Below are 20,763 nucleotides of genomic sequence, written 5' to 3' on the forward strand. Positions count from 1 at the left end.
ACAACATCAAGTGCCCAAACTAATAATGAGATCACCTTTATCTTTGGTGAAATAGGATATATTATACATTTAAATAGCTCTAGAGTTGGGCATAATAAAATGGAGTACCAGAATATAGAACGCACTCAAATAATATTGTATTGAGTACAGGAATAAGAAAGTTGTTTTTTTTTTTTTCCTACATGGTTATGGCGAGTAGATAAAAGGGGTTTTAAACTTTCAAAACGGTAGACAAGATTAATTTGATGTCAGTGATACTCCCCAAGTACCAGTTTATTTTAAAAGCACATGATGTGTAGGATACATGCTGTGTAAATAACAAAGCCAGGTGAGGAAACCTGTGTAAAGGTATTAGAAATAAAAAGAAAAATTCATTAGTGAAGGAATGTAATAAAAAAAGAAAGCCAATAGCTATTTTCATCACTCGTGAAGAATAGTGAGGTAGTGATGTCATCACTGATGTAGAAATTCAATCAATAAATAATAAGACATTGTAAGAAAATGCAATAATGGGTGGGCTGATTGAGAACAAGTTGGGATGTGCTGGGAGAAAAGGGGATAAAATGGGTCATGGTGGATGGCTGAGGAGAGAGTTTTTTGGTTAGTGACCCAACACCTATAGTAATCAGTGAAAGAACAAAAAAAAAAATCATACTAAAAAAGCAAAAGCCCTTTCACTGACTCACATTCTTCTCTAGAAATCTATTCTTCCTAACCTCCTGACAGGAAGGGGGTATAAGAACCTATTTGACTAAAGGAAACAAAGACAGAAAACGCACAGGCCAAGTATTGTTCACAAGAAAGACCAGAGAGGTGGCAGGATTTTAAGATTTTAAAACCCAACTGGTGTTCCACTATTGCGGGGGTTTACTTAGCGGGCCCCCTGTGGTTACATTTCTTGGCATGCAAAGTAACGTTCGTTATGTAACTTGCTTAAAGGTAAATCTAAACTTTGTTGAGAGAAAGTTAAAACGACTTCATGCCACCTTTTGAATCTGCTGGCCTGTCTTTGGGCTGGTGTGAAATAGAATGTGACAGGCGGGGTGGAGCGTGTGGCCCCAGCCCTCTCCTGATGGCCAGCCTTACACACGTCATCCGACCCCTAGGGCATTGGAGCTCTGAGGAGGAGTTAAGGTGAAAACTTACTGAAGGGAGCCACAAAGAAGTGTAATTACTTGACCAGGGTGCTCACTGAAGATGCCACGCCAGCCGCAGCGGGGAACGAAAGGTTTAAGAAGAAAGGGAATACAAGACCATTTTTATTGAATTGTGTTGATTTTCAAAATCCCATCACTTCTCCTTTAATAGGAACACATGATAAACTGGCAGTTCTTACAGCACTTTGGAGGCGGGGGAATTGTGTTAAAGCTGATGGGACAGCACGAAGAGGAAAGTTTGGAGTGCCGCTTACATACGCGCGCGTACCTACAGAAGACCTCATGGTTCGGTCCCGGCAGACTGTTTTGTAGGCTCCCTCCCGGCTGTTTATGAAGTGGAGTCAGCCTGTCCACCTGTTAGAGACTTGTGGAGGAAATCACTGAGGCTTGCTAGAACACCGTCAGTGGCCTGTGACTTCTGTTCCGTCCTTGCCATTGGCTTCTAACTTTCCCCCGTGTCTACTGTTTCTTCCTGTGTGTTTGTGTGTTTGTGATAACACACAAACTGTGTGTTTGTGGCATGTTATAAATGTACCACGACTAATGTCTTTGAAACTTGGCATTGCTTATCAGCTCACACACCCGGCCATGTCTTACGATTGGAGGGGTGGTGCCTTGGAGAGTCACCAGAACCTGTGCCACAAAAATTTAACCTCTTCCTTGAATGGATATATTGAAAGTTTTATTTTGTCCAGAGCCAAATCAAAATTTTCTGAATCCTCTCCATTTACCTCCCCCCCCCCCCCCCCCCCCCCCCCCCCCATCCCCAAGCAAACAGGTTTGGGCCATCCTGTTGAAAACAGTTCTCTGGCTGGCATCCTGGATCACAGGGCAGTCTCTTTCCAGGGAGCCTAAAATATTTCATGTTAAAGATGATGCTAAAATGAAAGAAAAGCAGTTTTTCTTAGCTGCATGGCCAGTCACTGGCTGCATGCCTAATAACTCTCATGCCATTCATAGAAGTGTGCCTTAACATACAGCCTTGGGCTCTGGCCTGGGGTGGGGGGGGGGGGGAATGAGTGGGTGGGTTTTTCCTTTGTTTTGGGGTGGCTTTTTTGGCCTTCTTAAAAACTTGAGTTGAAAGTTATTTTTTTGCACTGTATGTTTAACAATGCCCTTGACTAGGCATCTAAGATATTAACCAGCTTCAGCAGATTATGCGTCTGACGGGGACCCCCCCTGCTTATCTCATTAACAGGATGCCAAGCCATGAGGTGAGAACAAACAGACTGTATAGGGATATCCAATTCAGAAGGCCACATTTCATTTTATTGCCACTGTATAATCAACACAGTTTTTAATGTCACTGAGTGCTTTTGCATGTGCCTTGAAGGCTACTGATGACTGCCTGTGTGCTGTTGCAAGATGTTGACATTTGGGATAAAATGTCATCCAATCCTATGGATTGAGAATATAACTTACAGGCTTGTAAATAGAAAATGATATTACTTCTATATTTGGGTTTTATGAATTTAGTGCTTAAGAGACTGTTGTGTGTTCCTAGTTAGGGTATGTTACCATCTGATGGCTTTAGGCTGGAAGTGTATTTAACTGAGGACCATTAGGATGGTCTATTCGTCAATTTTTTATAATGAGCAAAAGAGTATTATTCCTTTAAAATACAAAAAATCAGTAAAATATCCAACACTAATAAGTACTGTATTTAAAAGAAAATATGTAAATAATATGGAATAAATATGAACACTGATACAGGATAAGGTGTCTTCTTGACCAGTTCTTACTCCTTAATCTAATGCTAGCTTTCTTATCAGAGGTGATTGGGGCACTTCTTTCTAAGGCGCCTTGAATGCTTTTGGGAGCCAGGTTGTCATCCAGAGGCCCTTCCCAGCAGCTTTGTTTCTGTTTCAGCTATATTTCAGTCTTGAAATTTACCTTTTTTAAAAAAATCTTATTAGAGGGATGACTGTTCCCTGCATGAGACAGACAGGTCTCTCTTACCTCTGTTTTCCCTTCATCCTTTTATCTTACGCTCAAATAGGAAGGGATTACAGCCATGTGGACAGTCGAGTTCTTTTCAAATCGGACTCAACGGCTTTTCAAAGCAGACTTCTACTTGCACCACATACAATGACTAAGAAGGTGAAGTTACCCTAGCAACCAGAACTTTTTCTAAGGTTGTGTGTGCGTGTACATTTTTACACACATACAGCGTACACACATACGTTTAGTGTTGAGCCTTGTTAAAACAGGAATTTTAAGGAAGTGGTTAAGATAAAAGAAATTTTATCTCAGATGGACTGATAGTGAGTGGGGTTTACTTTTTGAAACAGGGATGTCCATAGACATAGTTTAATACCTAATCTCTGAAGTACACATTTATGAGTTACATTTGTATTTATATGATTATTCTCAAGACCAGTTTTTGGTTTGCCTTGGTAGAGCTATCAGTCCTGAATAATATTTGGTGCCTTAAGTTCCTTAGGGTGAAATTCAGAACTCGTGAAGTTGAAACACCCTTAGTGAATGAGAGCAAACTTTCTAAAGGCAACAGTGTTGGCAGTTAATGTCTATTGAGCCATCACTCTGAACCAAGCACTGTGCTGAGGAAGTGCTGGCTTATTATCTCTAATCCTCACTGCAGCCTGGTGAGGTCAGCATTGTTAATCTCATTTTACAGAAGAGGAACTCAAGACTTAAAGAGAGTAAGTGACTTACCCAAAGTGATAAACTCAAGATACAAACTCAAGCCTGTTCCACCGTAGGGACCAAACTAATAACAACTATATTGGTAATATAAATGTTTGTGTCAGAATTTTAGTTTGAAGCTCTTTCATAAACTTTTATCGTACTTGAGTATCACAGTGACTGTATGTTACAGGCAAGCCAAATACTAATATCTAATACTAATATTTTGCAGATGAGGTCACTGATGTGTTAGCTGAGGACTAGCCCCAAAAGATGTACCTTCTAACTGGTAGGGGAAAGATTTCCGCACAAGCCGTGTAACTTATAACCCACTATTGTTTGTTACCCTTAATAATTAGTGTTTTTTTAAATGTGTTCAAGACTCTTAGAATAATATACTAGGCTTATGTTTACTTTCTTGTTACCAAGATTACTTTGTTAGCAAGGTTTAACATGAATATCCTTTTTATGTACCAAGAGTACCTACTGAGATCAGCACCATCAGAAGACTGCTAGTCCTAGACTTTCCTTAGGAGTACCAATCCCTGTGCTAATTTTAGCTTTCTAGGAAGGCTGTTTCAGAAGGGAACTTCTTAGATCTCCTGGCCTCTTTTTTTTTTTTTTTTTTAAACTTCTGATCCTTTGATCAGAAAGCTATTAAAGGGGAACTTAATTGGTTAGCATTCTCATTCACTTGAAATGTAACTGTGAGAGATAACCAGAATAAACAAAGGTGATGATCATACATAAGGCAGTAAAAGAGAAGTCTTTAACTGAATATCAAAGACAGTCATAAACACCGAAGCTAGCAGATTTTGTCAGTTAACACTTGTTCCTTGGCAGGACTGAGACTCCGGGAGCAGTGACATTATTGAACAAAGCCATTTTGAAAACCTTTTATTTTTACAGGCAAGAAACTACATTCAGTCTTTGACCCAGATGCCGAAAATGAACTTTGCAAATGTATTTATTGGTGCCAATCCCTTGGGTAAGTTGATCGTATCCTCATCTCAAGGATATTGACTTGTTCATGACATAAATTGGGGATCTGAAGAAGAGTTTTTCCTTTTGATTAAATAGGGTACCACTGGGGCACCTGGGTGGCTCCATCAGCTAAGCGTCCGACTTCAGCTCAAGTCATGATCTCACGGTTTGTGAATTCAAGCCCCACATCGGGCTCTGGGCTGACAGTGTAGAGCTTGCTTTGGATCGTCTGTCTCCCTCTCTCTCTGCCCCTCCCCTACTTGTGTGTGTGTGCACGCTCTCTCAAAAATAAATAAAACATTAAAAAAAAAAAAAAAAAAGGGAGTTGCTTTATTCCTTAAAGCTAGGGCTAATAGATGTTTTGGTTGGCCCCTAAAAGTGTCATTGCCTGAGCCTCTGATTCCCTGATTCAAGGACTGTGCAGTGGACAGTGCTTTTTAACGGCAGACACAGAAAAATCAGATCAGGGCCTTCCTATGACAGGGAGGGGGCAATGCTATGATAATAGTATAACCAACCTTCTCTCTTTTCTGAAGATTGTGTTGTGTGTGTTATATGTCACATGTTATATGTGCAAGGCTGTGGGATGTTTTGGAATCTCTCAGTGGGTCCTCCCTCTCCTTACGGGTCCCAGCAGCTGCGCTTCCCATTTAGTTTTATCCTCCGAGGCTGATAATCACGACTCCCTCTTCAGGTTGTAGTGAAGGCTGAGTGGCTTTACCGTTTTAAGTACTTCTTCCATAGTGATTGTTGCGAGTGATTTCAGTGTTACTGTGATAATTCTTACAATAGCAGAGATGCTCACCTTTTTTGAAAAGTTGGGCAGTTCTGGGTGAGCCTGTGTCAGCCTTGGAGATCGTAAGTGTGCCAGACCTCAGCTGGGCCACTCTCACATCCAAAAATGAGTCCACAGACTCATCAGGGGTATACAGAATTCTGTGCGGTCGGTTGAGGTTTGCATCTGCCCTGGTACGCTCCCGTTGGCTTTGTGTGATTTATTTGAGCTGTAGTATCCAGTTCAAGGATCTGTGAGAAGCTCTCTTTGAGTCGCAACTACGCTAGGATGTTGGGAAATCATGTTGTATGCTGGTAGCTTTCTTGTCTGTCATTCTGTTCTGAATGTATTTTCATCCTATCAGTTCATGTTTCAGACCTGGCAGTGCTCACTGTTTGACTTCCTCTTAGCCAACTCAAAGAGACTTGTTAACTCACTTTTCTAGAGAAGGGGGGAGGTATGTGTGTGTCCCAGCAGTTTATTTAGGTCACATCCATCCTTCTCTGGAATCATGAATTTAAATATTCTCAAAAGAACTGGATACCACCTAGCAATACAGACTGCAAATGAGTTGAATGGAGGCTTTGGGCCATCTGGTGTTCAGCACTGCACTTGTCAGGATTTAAACATGCCTCATAGCTCACTGCCAAACAGTGATGTCATACAAAGAGTTTCTTCTTGCAGACAGAACATGTTGTTACTGACCATGAACTTGTGCCCAGCATGTTAACTGAGCAGGAGTACACCAACGATGTAAATAGTGACAGCTGTATTTTGTCAGTCACTGGCATCATGTTTAACTGGCATTCTCAAAACATGAATTAAAACTTAAATTGCCCTTTGATGTGGTGTGTATATTTGTATCTGTCAAGATCTTAGAGGAATCTTTTTCTTACCCCAACCTTATTCCTCATCAAGGTATTGGTTATTAGGACCTGGTACTTTTCACCCTAGGAAACCCAGTCAAATGCAGTGCGTGACCCTTAACTGGATCTTGGTTTGAACAAACTAGGTATAAAAGACAACTTTAGGATAATTGGAGAAATGTTAACATAAGCTGGATTTTAGATGATATTTGAGAATTATCTGTTGGTCAGATATGATCGTTTTGTGACTATATAGAAAGATGTCTTTATGCTGAAATATTTAGGGGTAAAGTACCATGCCTATCATTTTATTTTAAAATGGTCCAGCAGAAAACACAGTTAAGTAGATAGATAATGTTTTCTTGTTTTTTTTTTTTTTTTTTCAATGTTTATTTATTTTTGGGACAGAGAGAGACAGAGCATGAACGGGGGAGGGGCAGAGAGAGAGGGAGACACAGAATCAGAAACAGGCTCCAGGCTCCGAGCCATCAGCCCAGAGCCTGACGCGGGGCTCGAACTCACGGACCGCGAGATCGTGACCTGGCTGAAGTCGGACGCTTAACCGACTGCGCCACCCAGGCGCCCCTGTTTTCTTGTTTTTTTAAAAAACTTTTTAAAATGTTTATTTATTTTTGAGAGAGAGAAAGAGAGCTTGAACAGGGGAGGGGCAGAGTGAGAGGGAGACACAGAATCCAAAGCAGGCTCCAGGCTCTGAGCTGTCAGCACCGAGCCTGACGCGGGGCTCGAACTCACAGACTGCAAGATTATGATCTGAGCTGAAGTCGGATGCTTAACCGACTGAGTCACCCAGGCGCCCCTAGATTATCTTAATTGTTGGATATGGGTGGTGGTGGGCATATGAGTATTCACTGTACTATTGTTTTGTACACTGAAATTTTTCATAGTGAAAATTTTATTTCCTTTATCCAAATACCATGTCTCGCCCACACACCCATGTAAAACCCTCAATTTGTTCATTGTTTGAAGATCTGTTTAATGGATACTCATTGCCTTATGTCAGTAAATAAACAGTGCAAGCAGACAAAAGAATAAAAAAACAAAAATCAGGCTGCTCACCTTTTCCTGATTACTTTGGTTATAGGCTTTCATTTTGACACAGTTTGACTACAGTGGTAGCAGTTTGACATTGGCGTTCCACAAAAGCTTGTTCAAACAGAATCTCAGTTATTTTTAAAAATCGCTCTTTAGTAATGTATTCTTAAAAAGCACGAGACAACACACACACACACACACACACACACACACACACACACACACACAAGAAGAAGAGGAATAATGTATCCTAGAGCAGACATTTGGGAGGAGAATTCTTTTGTTTATTATGAAGAGTCAAAATTGTGTGTTTGCTTAATAAAGCATAATTTTTTGCTACCATGTTAAAAACTTTTTTTTCCTTCCAATCCATGTACTGATAGCGGTGGACTTGCTGGAGAAGATGCTTGTACTGGACTCAGACAAGAGAATCACAGCGGCCCAAGCACTTGCACACGCCTACTTTGCCCAGTACCATGATCCTGATGATGAACCAGTGGCTGATCCTTATGATCAGTCCTTTGAAAGCAGGGACCTCCTTATAGATGAATGGAAGAGTAAGTCATAAGAGCAGGATTAACATCTAGTGTGAGGACTTAGATTTAAAAATCTTTCTTAGGTGAGCCACTAACCAAAAGCTGTGGGAAAATAGAATTTCTGGTTATAACCGACTTGTTAAAACTTGTCACTAGTGTCTTTGATGCAGAACGAATATGTTTCCCTGATGGCAACTGTCTGTTGTAGATGATACTCTCTGGACCTTTGAGGTGCTTCTGTCTGGTCTGATTTTGCACACAACCCCTCACATCTGTATAGAGCTTTGAGGTTCTCAGAATCTGCATTTACAACATCTCTCTAAGTAGGGAATAAGGTATTTTTGTAGTTTTACAGTTGATAGAACTATAGAATTATAGTTTTACAATTGATGGAGAGTTTTTATCTTGTCTGTTACCTTAGACCTAGTTAGGGACACAGCCAGAAATGGAGCCTATGTCTCTTCTATGTCCAATCTCAAAGTCTTTCCATAAAACACACATTCAGAACTCCAGTTAAATCCCCAAGCCAAAGTTACCTGCTGCTGTAGCTTGCAGGAGTGCTCTGTTATTCCTGCTCCAGAGAACTTTAAAGAGGAGACACTGAGGAATAAAACAAATAAGTAAAAATAGTTCTTTCACGTGTATCACTAAACTGCCGTGTAATCACACGTTCCATTAGGATAGCGCACATAAGCAATGAGGCGGTTCTTTGAAGTCGCCCATCAAACCATTAGCCTGCACGGGGAGGAAGGATCTCGAGCTTAGAAGCTTCGAGTGCTTGCCAGCAAAGAGAATCATCTGAACCCTCACATCCTACTTTTCCTTCCCAATTTCCAGGCCTGACCTACGATGAAGTCATCAGCTTTGTGCCCCCACCCCTTGACCAAGAAGAGATGGAATCCTGAGCACCTGGTTTCTGTTTTGTTGATCCCACTTCACTGTGAGGGGAAGGCCTTTTCATGGGAACTCTCCAAATATCATTCAAGTGCCTCTTGTTGCAAAGATTTCCTCCATGGTGGAAGGGGTGTGTGTGTGCGTGTGTGTGTGTGTGTGCGCGCGTGTGTGTGCGTGTGTGTGTATGTGTGCGCTCCTGTGCGTGTGCATGTGTGTGTCTGTCTCTGTGGGGGGTGGGGGGTGGGGGGTAAGAGAATATGAGCAAACTATGATCACAGTGACTTCACGTGGGGTTCCAGAAGCTCTGTGGCAGCCACTGCTTGCTCTTTGTGAGAGTCAGCTCAGGCAGGCGAGAGCTGCCCTCTGGTTAGGGTTTGTCAAATGCAAAGTAAAAAATATTAAACGTCCCAGATCCCAGCCATGCTTTTGCCATTTTGGCCTCTCCTGTGGCCCCGCCTTGCGGTGGGGGGTAGACGCGCCTGCATCCCACAGTGGCACAGAGAAGGGGCTCACACTTTCTGGCTGCTTCAGAAGCCGTCCCTCAGCGACACACGCAGCCGAAAAGGACCAACTGGCTTCTGTGCACTAGTCTGTGATTGACTTTGCTTAATATGAGTCTCAGAACTCAGCAGGTATGTCTGAAACTGTAAATATGCTTGTGCCTTAAAAGGAGAGAAGAAAGTGTAGGCAGTTCGAGAGCGCGGCAGATGAACGTTCTGAGCCAGGCAAGTAGTCAGGTTGTTGGACGGCCACTCGTGAACCCAAAGTAACCAGGGAGCCCCTGGAGGCATCGTGTGTGCATGTGCGAGCATGCGTGTGTGTGTGCTTCTCTCCCCCTCGCCCCCCCAGGTGTTGCCCTCTCTCTGCTCGCCCCCGACCTTCAGTGCCAAGGTCTCACGCATATCGGCCCCAGCAGGCAGAAGCCGGTTCTTGCTGTCAGTGTACTTCCTGTGTGCTCTTTATTCCCAGCAGAGTGATGATGTGTTTTGCACGTCTTGCTATTTGAGCATGCACAGCTGCTTGTCTGTTCTCTTCGGGAGGCCCTGGTGCCTGGCAGGTTTGCCGGTGAAGACTTCTTGGGTAGTTCAGAGCCCACGTCACCTCGGCCGATGCCACGGGCAGGTGACATCCTCTCTCCAGTCCCAGTGCTATTTTGTGTTGAACACAATTGATACTCTAGGTGCTTTTGATGTGAAAACTATGAAGAAATGGAACAGATGGGTGGATAGCATTTTCACTCTTGCCGTCTGGTTTTTGACAAACTATTTATAGGGAACCGTCACGGGAAAGATCAGGGCTCTTCCCGGGAATATCTCAGACTTTGAAAAACAAATTGTTCTCTTCACTCCCAATAGCCAATGCTAAGAAATGCTGAAAATCAAAGTGAAAAATAAAAACTCATGAGGCCAGAAACTCCTTTTGCTATCTTTGTCTAAACGTGGTTATTAGAGAAGTAACGAGGTGTCTTTTCCACCCGTCTTTGGGAGAGGGTCTTCTTGGCAGCTTAACATTGAAATCTTGGTCTTGGTTGGGAGAAAAAAATGTTGTTTCAGAATTTTGTATATTGCAGGAATCCTTTGAGAATGTGATTCCATTTGATGGGGAGAAAGGGCAAATTATTCTAATATTTTGTATTTTCAACTTCATAAAGATGAAATATCCTCAGGGGTAGAGAAGAGTTGCTTCCTTAATTTTCTGAATTTCAGGCATCTTGTGCCCCCTAAGGGCCCACGTATTTAAACCTTTTGTGAAATAAGAAAGCGTAAAGCCACTTCCACTGTTGGTGGCGCGACAAAATCTTGTATTTGGGACAAGGTGTATCCATTTCTGTATCACAGTGCCGTGGCGCATGCCCTCCGGAGGGACGGGGAGCTCCCCTGAGTCAGCTGTGGAGCGAGAAGGAAGGAGGCAGGCTGATGGGTGACCGCACCTCACCTGAGATTCTCCCCTCTTTAAAGAAAAATGGACGCAAAGGCCTCATCTCCTTTATGTGCGGTTCAAATCCTCACAATCCACAACAAGATGAATTTTATTGGCCGTGTCTGATTGTAAATGCTAGTGTGATTTCCTGAAGAAATACTGCTCTGAGTATTTTTCATAAAGGTCTTTGCACATGTGATTGTGTATGTGTTAGGAGTCTGAATATGCTCCAGGAGCCTGGACTCGGCCGGAGCCTGTGGAACAGCTCGTTGGTTTCTGAGCATCAGGCTCCCATCTCCTGATTTCTCTGAACAGAAAGCAAAAGAGAGAATGAGGGAAACTGCTATTGTATTTGTATTCATGAACTTGGCTGTAATCAGTTATGCCGTGTAGGATGTCATACAATACCACTGGTTAAAATAAAGCCTATTTTTCAAATTTAGTGAGTTTCTCAAGTTTCTTATATTTTTATGTCGATTGCATTTTATTTAGTGCACAATATGGCATCATATCGATGTTCTTTCCATTGTGGCCTGGCGTACGTCTCTGATAGATCTTAATATTACTCCTGAAATTTAGAAAACACTTACAGAGGTCCTTAGCTGTCCACTTTATGGGGAAGCAGATCTGAGTCACTGATGGGACGGATAGAGCAAATCGCAAATAAGGTATAACACAGCAGGCTCTGTATTACTACGCTTGGGTGTCAGAGTAGCCCAGGACAGGGGTCCGCAAAGTATGACCCCAGAGCCAGAGCCAGTCTACCGCCTGTCTCTGTATAGCCCACTAAAAATGGTTTTTACATTTTTAAGTGCTTGGGATCAAAAGAACAGTATTTTTGTAGCGTGTGAAAAATAATATAAGATTCAAATTTCAATGTCTGCAAGTAACATTTTATCAGAACACAGTCACACATTTACGTATTTTCTATGGCTGCTTTTGTGCTGCAGTGACAAAGTTGAGTCGTTGCAGCAGAGGCCATACAGCTTACAGAGTCTAAACAATTCACTCTCTGGCCCTTTACAGAAAAAGTTTGCCGACCCCTGGCCTAGGACTTCAGTCTCCTCATGTGTAAAATGAAGTTTGTTTAAGTAGTTGTTTGGGTTCTTTTCAGCTTTGACATTCTATCTGTAGAAAGTATATTTTCATTTGGAAATTGCCAGAGAGAAGGTTGCATGTGTACCTATATACGTATACTGTTTATAGATTTTTAAGCCATCTGTTTTATGACTCATTTATCTTATGACCCCTGACAGTCAGTATTCCTCAAAACAAGTGACTTGCGCCACAGGATTAAAGGTCCGCGAGGTCTCGCGGCTGTTTTCAGGGCCTGTGTCCCGTGTGCTTCCTTTCTCAGTGGCCGAGGAATGCTGACAGGTGTCCCAGGCTGGATTGTCCAGGCCCAGCCTGCGAGGATATCGAGAGCGTGCAGCCGGGTGTTCTGTCCTGCGGTGTGTGGTCCCAGGCTGGCAGCTGGGAATAATGGCAGAAGGCAAACTGAGCACAGACTCGTTGTTTCATCCTGTCCTCATCCGCTTCTTAAGAGGGTAAAAGGAAAGGGACCCAGTTGTCACACGTGATATATAAGCCCCTGCAAGGGTCAGACAGTTGCAGGAAATATTTTGCCTTTGCATACCAGGCACGAGTGCTGTGACTCGGCCTTCCTCCTAGGCTTCTGAGTGGGTGCTGCCTGGTGGCTCAAGAGAGTGGACACCAGAGAGAGCTCCCTAAAGTGAACCCACTGAAAATGGGGACCAGAATCTCCTAGTACGTGGTGGGGATTGGAGGACAGAGGAAGTCTGTTTGGGACGATCATGAAAACGGAGCAGAATTGTAAAAGCATGTTCATAATTTCAGATAGGCTTTTGTCATGAACAAAGGACAAAATGTTTCTCACGTGACACCGTCTTTAACAGCCTGCGGTATCCTTCCCATTTTGATTTTTGCAGCGCAATCAGAGGGGGAATTTGGGCAAGAATATTTGAGGCTTCCTCAGTTTTCCTAAAGACCTCAATCTTTTGATGCATCGTTCTTTTCTCTAAGTCTCTCTTGGTGATCGCTTTATTACTTTTCCCTTTTTATTGGCTGGTCGGAGTCCGCCAGATCCACATTTTTGAGATCTAAGCAGTTTTCGAGCGTTATTTATCAAGTTTATCAAATCTACCATTTTTGCAAGATTTACTTGCTGCAGTTAATCTGCCTTATATTTGTGTCATTGGTCATATGCGTACAACGTAATTAGAGACTAACAGAAGACTAGAATGGGTAGGATAGACACTCTGGGTTCAGATGCTTATGAAGCAAAAAGGGACAAACTTTCTAAGTAGTCCGTTAACTAGTTGAATGTGCTTGTGTGATGACCTTCACTTCTCTGTACGATCTGATAGCTACGAGGACTTAGCTACCAAATATGCAAACGAAGACCTTTTTAATAATACAGATATGTCTTAACATATGCTTTGGACTTAACACTTACACTTCTCACAAGTGCACGGATGAAAAAAGGTCACTCGGGGTCTTGTTCTTTGCGATAGCAAAATACTGACATTTCTGCCAATGAGAACTTGAATAACATGGCCATCTTACAGTGGAAAACCATATATGGAGACGGGTACATGTGCAGGATATATTAGGAGCGAGAGAAGGTAAGTGGCAAACAGAAGAAAGATGTGTGTGTGTGTGTGTGAGACCCGGAGAACCATCCCCCAATTTCAGTTTTGCCAGGGTCAGAGCCCAACTTTCCAAGACAGGGGAACACAGGGTGGAAAGGGGCTGCACCCAGCTGTGGGGCCTCTTGACAAGCGTAACACCACCACTCCTGTGTAGCCGGATTCTGCCCCCAGCTGAGAGCCCTGGGCAGTTTCTTCCCTAGTAGAAGAGTGTATTGGGGGGGATCTGAAGCAGGATTTTTCAGTTTTTGACACTATTGGCCTCCGGGGTCACATCGTTACTTGTCGAGGCAGACCTGCGCGCTGTAGGTTGTCAAGCAGCATCCCTGACTTCTGCTCACATCATGACAGTCGCATGCATACGCCCTTCTCTCCCAGTTATGACAGCCAGAAATGTCTCCAGACATTGCCAAATGCCCCCTGGTGCAAAATCATCCCTGGTTAAGAACCACTGGTCTAACGCTGAGACACCTCAGGGAACCTGACTGGCTAAGTCAGTAGATCATGTGGCTCTTTGATCTGGGGCTGTGAGTCAAAGCCCCACATTGGGCTTGGAGCTTGCTTTATTTTTTTTTAAATGTTTTATTTATTTTTGAGAGAGAGAGAGAGAGAGTATAAGCGGGAGAGGGGCAGAGACAGAGGGAGACACAATGTGAAGCAGGCTCCAGGCTCCGAGCTGTCAGCACAGGGCTCAACGCGGGGCTCGAACTCACAAACTGTGAGATCATGACCTGAGCTGAAGTCGGACACTTAACCGACTGAGCCACCCAGGCGCCCCATACTTGGAGCTTACTTTAAAACAAAACAAAAATAAATAATAATAAAGCTGGGACACCTCTAGTCTTACAGAATAACAAAGAGCCTTTCCTTTTTTCTTTCTTTATTTTTGAGAGAGAGAGAGAATGAGCAGAGGAGGGGCAGAGAGAGGGAGAGAGAGGATCCAAAGTGCGGGGCTCGAACCCATGAACCATGAGATCATGACCTGAGCCAAAGTCGGACACTTAACCGACTCAGCCACCCAGGCGCCCCACAAAGACCCTTTTCTTGAAGAAATAATTGAAGGTTAACACCTACTAACCTATTCTCAATGTAGGAAAGGGCTTTTTAAAAACTGGAGTAGATCTGTTTTGGAGAAAAGGATAGTTCAGAAGAAGGTATGCTTGATACTGGATTAAGGCTATTCCATTTCTCAAAAAAAGAAAAAGGAAGTGGGTGTCGAGTGGATACAATTATTCTTTGTTCAGAAGCTTTTGGGCCATTGCCACAGCCAGAAAATGTATTAATTAAACTGGGGTATGACTGCAAGATTTTCTTAGGCAGGTGTGGGTTACAGTGGAAAGCAATACTGGGTTTTGAAGCCATAAATCTCAGGTTCAAATCCTGACTCAAGCTTTTGTCAGGTATGTGATGCTGGGATAATAGCCTTTAGTTTTCAGGTGACTGAAGATTTGTAAATGAACAAAATAACAAACCTCTGTGCCCAGTATGCTGTGGACACTCAAGATACTGGTTAGTTTGCATCTCTCTTGAACTGACCTTGGGCATTGAGGCTGTTCTATTAGAGTGAGTGGGAGTGTCCTCCCCACAGTGTGAGCTTTTCTCTCTCTCTTTTTTTTTTTTATGTTTCTTTTATTTTTGAGGGGGAGAGGTGAGGGGCAGAGAGAGAGGAGACACAGAATCCAAAGCAGGCTCCAGGTTCTGAGCTGTGAGCACAGAGCCCGACGTGGGGCTTGAACCCACGAACCGCGAGATCATGACCTGAGCAGAAGTCAGTGCTTAACTGACCGAGCCATCCGGGCGCCCCTGCAGTGTGAGCTTCTGAAGCCACCTGGGAGGAGAGCTCCCTGGACGAGATAGTCCAGGGCCTAGCTCCGGGGAAGTTTCTGGAAAACTCCTATTATTGAGGCCAGAGGCTGTGGCCTGAGTACCCATCACCAGCAGGACACTGTTGTACTGCAAAACTTCTTGATCAGTTCAGTTGGGAGAATGTGCTTCATGTAGAAGTCATTAAGCAATGAAGTAAGGAAGTAACCGTAAGTCCAATTTTGCAATGAAGAAAATATATATACACCACCACCTTTTGAGTGTCGTTTGACGGTGGGCACAAAGAAGATGTAAAACCACAGGGCCAACCTGGCCCCTTCGCAAAGAACAGTGGTTCTCAAGTCTTTATCAGATCCAACATGCTTTTGCATAACTAATATCTTGAGACATTCTTTTTATGATCCTGAAGTGAAATTCATAGACAACGCACACACACACACACACACACACACACACACACACACACGATTTCAAAGCAGATAGAACGATCTGATATAAATGATGGATACAGAAAAAAGATACACTTCAACATGCTAATGCTCAAGCATAACCACATAAGAGACATACTGAAACAGGGGCACCTGGGTGGCTCAGTCAGTGAAGATTCTGACTTATGCTCATGTCATGATCTCACGGCTCATGAGTTCAAGCCCCGTGTCGGGCTCTGGGCTCTGGGCCTGGAGCCTGCTTCAGATTCTGTGTCTCCCTCTCTCTCGAACCCTCCCCTGCTCACGCTCTGTCTCTCTCTCTCCAAAAATAAAATAAATTTTTTAAAAGAAAATAAATATATAAATAAATAAGTAAATAAAAGACATACGGAAGCAGTTAGGTACTTGCTCCTAAACCTAGAATCGTGTTGAATGTGACCACTGTGTTGTGTTGTCTTGGCAACTCAAATGCCATGATGGACTGCTGTCGGTCATGTGACTTTCTGAAATTGGGGGACAACTGTTGGTAAAATTTCAAATGAAACAAGTATAATCTTTTTTCATATACTCAGTTGTGATCCTGGAAATTTTAAGTACATACACAAAAAACCACCAAACAGAAAAACCAACGAGCCTGTGTTTTACACATAAAGTCAAGTTACAGCCTAGGCTCAGATAACCCTAAATAGGTTTTTCCACCCCTGTGAATGTCCGGCAGGATGTATTTTGTCATATGAAGCAATTCTCGTTGAGAATCTCACCCTGCATGATGCCTCCTGTGTGCTACGTATCAGAAAGCTCTGGTCGTTGCAACAACCAAAAATGACTGCAACGGCTTCCAAAGGTCACCCTTTGAGAACGGCTGACATAGAAATGACTCAAGGGCTGTAGAGCCTTAAGCAGCGAAACCTCCTTGTCGATGATCTGACTTCCTCTTCTCCCCTGTTGGTTCCCCGCCTTCCCTGCTAAAAAGCAATTACTGACCCCTCCTGTATGCTAAGCAATTGATATCCTTACTTGTATAGTCTCTACAAGTAATGTCTCAGAGCCTCATCCCGAGTCACGTGGCTGCTGACGCTGGATTCAAAAATCAAAAATCGCCATTGAAGGACTCCCAGCTCCACAGTTTTGCAGCATCGACATTAGACACGCCCCTCCTGGTTTCCGAAAGAAAATCAAAACTGTATTCCTTCTGCATAGTTTCCCTAAGGACTTGCTGGCTGAAAAGAGGAGAGGAGTGAAAAGGACACCAGTGTCCACGGCAGCCACAGCCGGGCACCTGGTGCCTCACCTCACTCAGGGCACCCTGGGCGTCTCCCAGGCCCCAGTCCCCTCTCCCTTGCCTTCTTGCTCACCTGGGATGGAAAGGTACCTCCAGCGCTCGGGAGAGAAGTGGGTCCGAGGACGAGCTGCATGCAGCTACCTGTGCCCCCCTTCAGTGCTTCTGTCCCCAGCTGTCACTTCTCCCTCCCTCGCTAAGGCGGTACTCTTCGTAGAATGCCACCATGTGTTTTAGCCTTGTCTCCTCTGGTCTTTGTGCATGGCGTTCCCTCTGTGTAGAAACCCCTGCCTCGTTCTTCGCTCCTCCAGGCTGGCTACCCATAACCACTCCCTCTGCAAACCTTCCCTGGCCATCCCCCAGCTTGGATTAGCGGTCCCTTCCGGGTGCCACTTGTGTGTGTCTGCATTGATCTGTGGTGGCCCTGGCCATGTTTTGTCACATTGTTTTGTCATGGCCTGATGTTTGTATCACCCGCTCAAGAGCAAAAACCTGCAAAGGTCAAGGACACAGGCTCTGGAAACAGTCTGCGTGGGTCCGAGGCCCAGCCCCTCTATCTCCAAGTGGTACGATCTTGAGTAAATTACTTCATCTTTCGGAACCTACCTCAGAGGGTTGTGGTGAGGATAAAATGAGTTAAGGCACGTTAAATGCTCAATGGCATACATTAAACGCTCAATAAATGTTAGTTCGGGGCTGTACGTCCTCAAGGGCACAAGCCGTCTTATTTGCGACTGTGTCCCATCACCTAGCATGGTGCCTGACACACAACAGGCGGCCGATCTTTACTGACTGAGTCACTGAATGACTATCATCTTTTAATCGCTTGCAAATCATCTTGTCCTCTGCTTCCTGTTTGTATAATCAACAGTCTTTCCGAGCAAAGACCATCAAAAGAAAGATACTAAATATGCACAGATTACCTGCCCTAAGAAACGGTGCGGTGTGGAACTTTCCAGCTCAGGAACGGACAAGTTTCAGGATAAATGGACTCTGATTCTCTTGGCTGCATCTTGCTGTATGACTCGAGTCGGAGGCACCGCGGTTTAATGAATTGGAACGAGAATCAAAAGATGATTGAAGGTGGCTGATGGCCATGATCCAGATACTTCCTACTGTTTCCCCATCCATCTGCCACCTTCAAATGAAAATATCAGGGAGAAAGAAGGGGAAGTTGGAAGTCATTGTGGTATCTCGCACCCTCATTCAATTTCACAGACATCTGTTGGGTCAGGCACTGGGAACACGAGAAAGACTAAAAGTCACAGTCGTGCCCTCTTGGAGGTAACATACTAATGGGGAAGAAGACAGTCGCGGGCGACGACAGTACCACTCCCCTGGCACCCCAAGAACAGCACGTCTGAGGGCTCATTGCTGGTGGCCGTTTCTGGGCCGGGTGCACCTCTTGCTCCCCCTCCCGGGAGCGCGGCCGACACTGTGCGACTTTCTCATGGGAGTCCTAGGCCTGTGTGTCCCCGACCTGGTTAGCGGGCTCCACCTGGCGGGCGGGGCTGCCGATGCAGTCATCTGTTTCCGGCTGTGAGGTGTAAAGCCAGCATCCGCTGCCGCGACACGAAGACCCCTTTCCCCTCGGCCGTGGCTCGGGTATGACACAAGCCATGGGCCCCGTACCGAAAACCCACACCCGCAGCTCTGTCCAGTGCCAGAGGCAGTGACTACCTGGTAATGACGGCTGACAGATGCTTGCGGTGAGGCGTGTTCCCATCTGGAGGCTGCTCTGCCGCTGACGAGTCCCACCCACTCCCCAGTTAGGAAACACTCCAGCGCGCGTGCGCGCGCGCACGCGCGCGCGGGGCCTCTTCCCAGCCTCCAGTCACGTGACCCCTCCAGCCGTTTCTTACTCGCACCAAGCACACCAGTCGCACACGACTTTTTCTAACTACCACTATTCTTTTGTGACCACGAAACCTGTTTCCCTGTTGACCATTTTTTGTTTTTTTCCGTTTATTTTTTTTTTTATTTATGAGGGTGGGGGAGTGTGTGAGCACGAGAGGGACAGAGAGAGAGGGAGAGAGAATCCCAGGCAGGCTCCGCGCTGGCACCGAGGAGCCCGACTCGGGGCTGGGTCCCACGAACCGTGTCAGATCATGACCTGCGCCGAAATCACCAGTCGGACGCTTAACCGCCTGAGCCACCCAGGTGCCCCTGTTGACAAAATTTTAAATGCAGCTACCTAGCGTCCATTATCCCACTTCCCAGAAATAAGAGCTGTTGACAGGGTGGTTTCACTTCTAGAAGATTTTCTAAATCTGTAAAAACACACTCTACGGAGGTGACGCATGTCAGTCAGTCATCTGTGTCAGTAAATGGTGTCAAGACAACTGGACAGTTACTTTCCTCCATTAGCTGTAATCACTTCCAGACAAACCGAAGATCTGAATGGAGAAGGGCTTTCGAAGCATGTCACAAACCCCAGAAATCATAAAGGAAAAGGCTAATGCATTCGACTACACCAAGGCTGTAAGTAAAACTTGCACACGTTGGAAGAAGTTTGGCAGGACTTAGCAAGGGTAGAAGCTGCATATATACCTTATAACTCCGCATCTGCTTCTAGGTCATTGTTCTGGAGAAACTTCCCCACTGGGCTCAAGGAAATGAATACGGGGGCCTCCTCGCTCAGCATTATGTGTAATAGAAAAAAACAGACAAACGGGGGCGGGGGGGGGGTGGCGCCTGGCTGGCTCCGTCGGTGGAACCTGCGACTCTTGATCTCGGGGTTGTGAGTTCGAGCCCCACGTTGGGTGTAGAGATTGCTTAAAATAAGCGGCGGTATGTTCCTACGGCAAAATCCTACACAGCGGTGAGAGCAAATGTACTAGAAGGACTCTCTGCCTCCTCCCAGGTTTTGCCTGTCTGACGTGGGGCAGGGTCCGGAGGCATTTTTGGTTGTCGCCACTTGGGGGTGAGGGGTGAGCTGCTGGCGTCTAGTGGGTAGATGCCAGGGTTGCTGCTATGATGCGCTGGACAGCGCCCCCTCCCCCCGCCCCCCCCCCCAAAAAGAATTAGCAGGCCCCAAGTGCCGCTGGTGCCGAGGTTGAGAAATCTCAAGCTAGTCTGAATCAACATGGGCAGACCTCGCCACCAATCTTGAGTGAAAAGGGAAGTTGCAGCATGATCCAGTTTGATATTTTTACAGATACATATATAGCACAAGTAAAAAATCACATATGGGAATAATGCACACCCACTCTGCAAATCTGGAACAATCCGTCCAGGCCCTTTTTTCCTTTTTTTCTCACGATGCTGGAAAGTTGTCTTTATTGCTACAGATGATAAACAACACTGGTAAGTATGTGCCCCCTTGTCCGTTCTATGTCGACTAAATTGACAGCTACGGAATCCCCAGGATAAAGGAGGCGCACGTTTTCACCCCTTACATCTAAGGGGTTGTTCAACGTTCTCCTAAAAGCTTGTACCAATTTACATTCCCACCTGCAGGTGACAGTGTGTTCTCATTTCCTGTTTTGCTCTGCCTCCTTCACGAGGGTATGGGTTTCTTGAGGACAGAGGCTGTGACATTTGCCCGTGTATCTTCACCGTCCTGATAGGCGCTCGGTAAAATTCAGTGGAATGGATTAAGGCTTTACGACACATTGCTCAGTAGGTTCGGAGGACAGAGAGAAATAAAACACTCATAGCCTCAAGACAGGCAGTTTACTCTGGTTTGAATGTCAACTGACAGTTCAAGTTCTCACGGCCTGCTGTGTCCTA

At 44.8% G+C, this 20,763-nt stretch overlaps 1 protein-coding gene and 1 long non-coding RNA gene across 7 annotated transcripts in view; one reads left to right on the top strand and one right to left on the bottom strand.

The window, feature by feature from the left end:
• The window catches only part of MAPK14 (mitogen-activated protein kinase 14), a 76,315-nt gene extending 65,042 nt beyond the window's left edge, over positions 1 to 11,273 (top strand). Inside the window, exons 9-12 of one of the 6 annotated variants that reach the window (XM_030315364.1) lie at positions 2,292 to 2,371; positions 4,713 to 4,791; positions 7,865 to 8,038; positions 8,855 to 11,273. In XM_030315364.1, the coding sequence (XP_030171224.1) occupies positions 2,292 to 2,371; positions 4,713 to 4,791; positions 7,865 to 8,038; positions 8,855 to 8,922 (401 nt within the window). In that variant the 3' untranslated portion in view covers positions 8,923 to 11,273. Of the gene's footprint in view, positions 1 to 1,308; positions 1,913 to 2,291; positions 2,372 to 4,712; positions 4,792 to 7,864; positions 8,039 to 8,854 lie in introns of those variants that run through there. The other 5 variants (XM_030315363.1, XR_003968808.1, XR_003968809.1 and 2 more) reach the window with 5 other exon arrangements.
• On the bottom strand, positions 10,169 to 18,318 carry LOC116738072. The gene is made up of 2 exons (XR_004343624.1): positions 17,955 to 18,318; positions 10,169 to 12,304 (listed from the first exon to the last, which is right to left on the bottom strand). It is a non-coding gene; the product is annotated as an uncharacterized LOC116738072 (long non-coding RNA).
• Positions 18,319 to 20,763: the final 2,445 nt, after the last annotated feature.

Source organism: Lynx canadensis, chromosome B2, assembly GCF_007474595.2.
Source record: "Lynx canadensis isolate LIC74 chromosome B2, mLynCan4.pri.v2, whole genome shotgun sequence".
NCBI classification, from domain to species: domain Eukaryota; kingdom Metazoa; phylum Chordata; class Mammalia; order Carnivora; family Felidae; genus Lynx; species Lynx canadensis.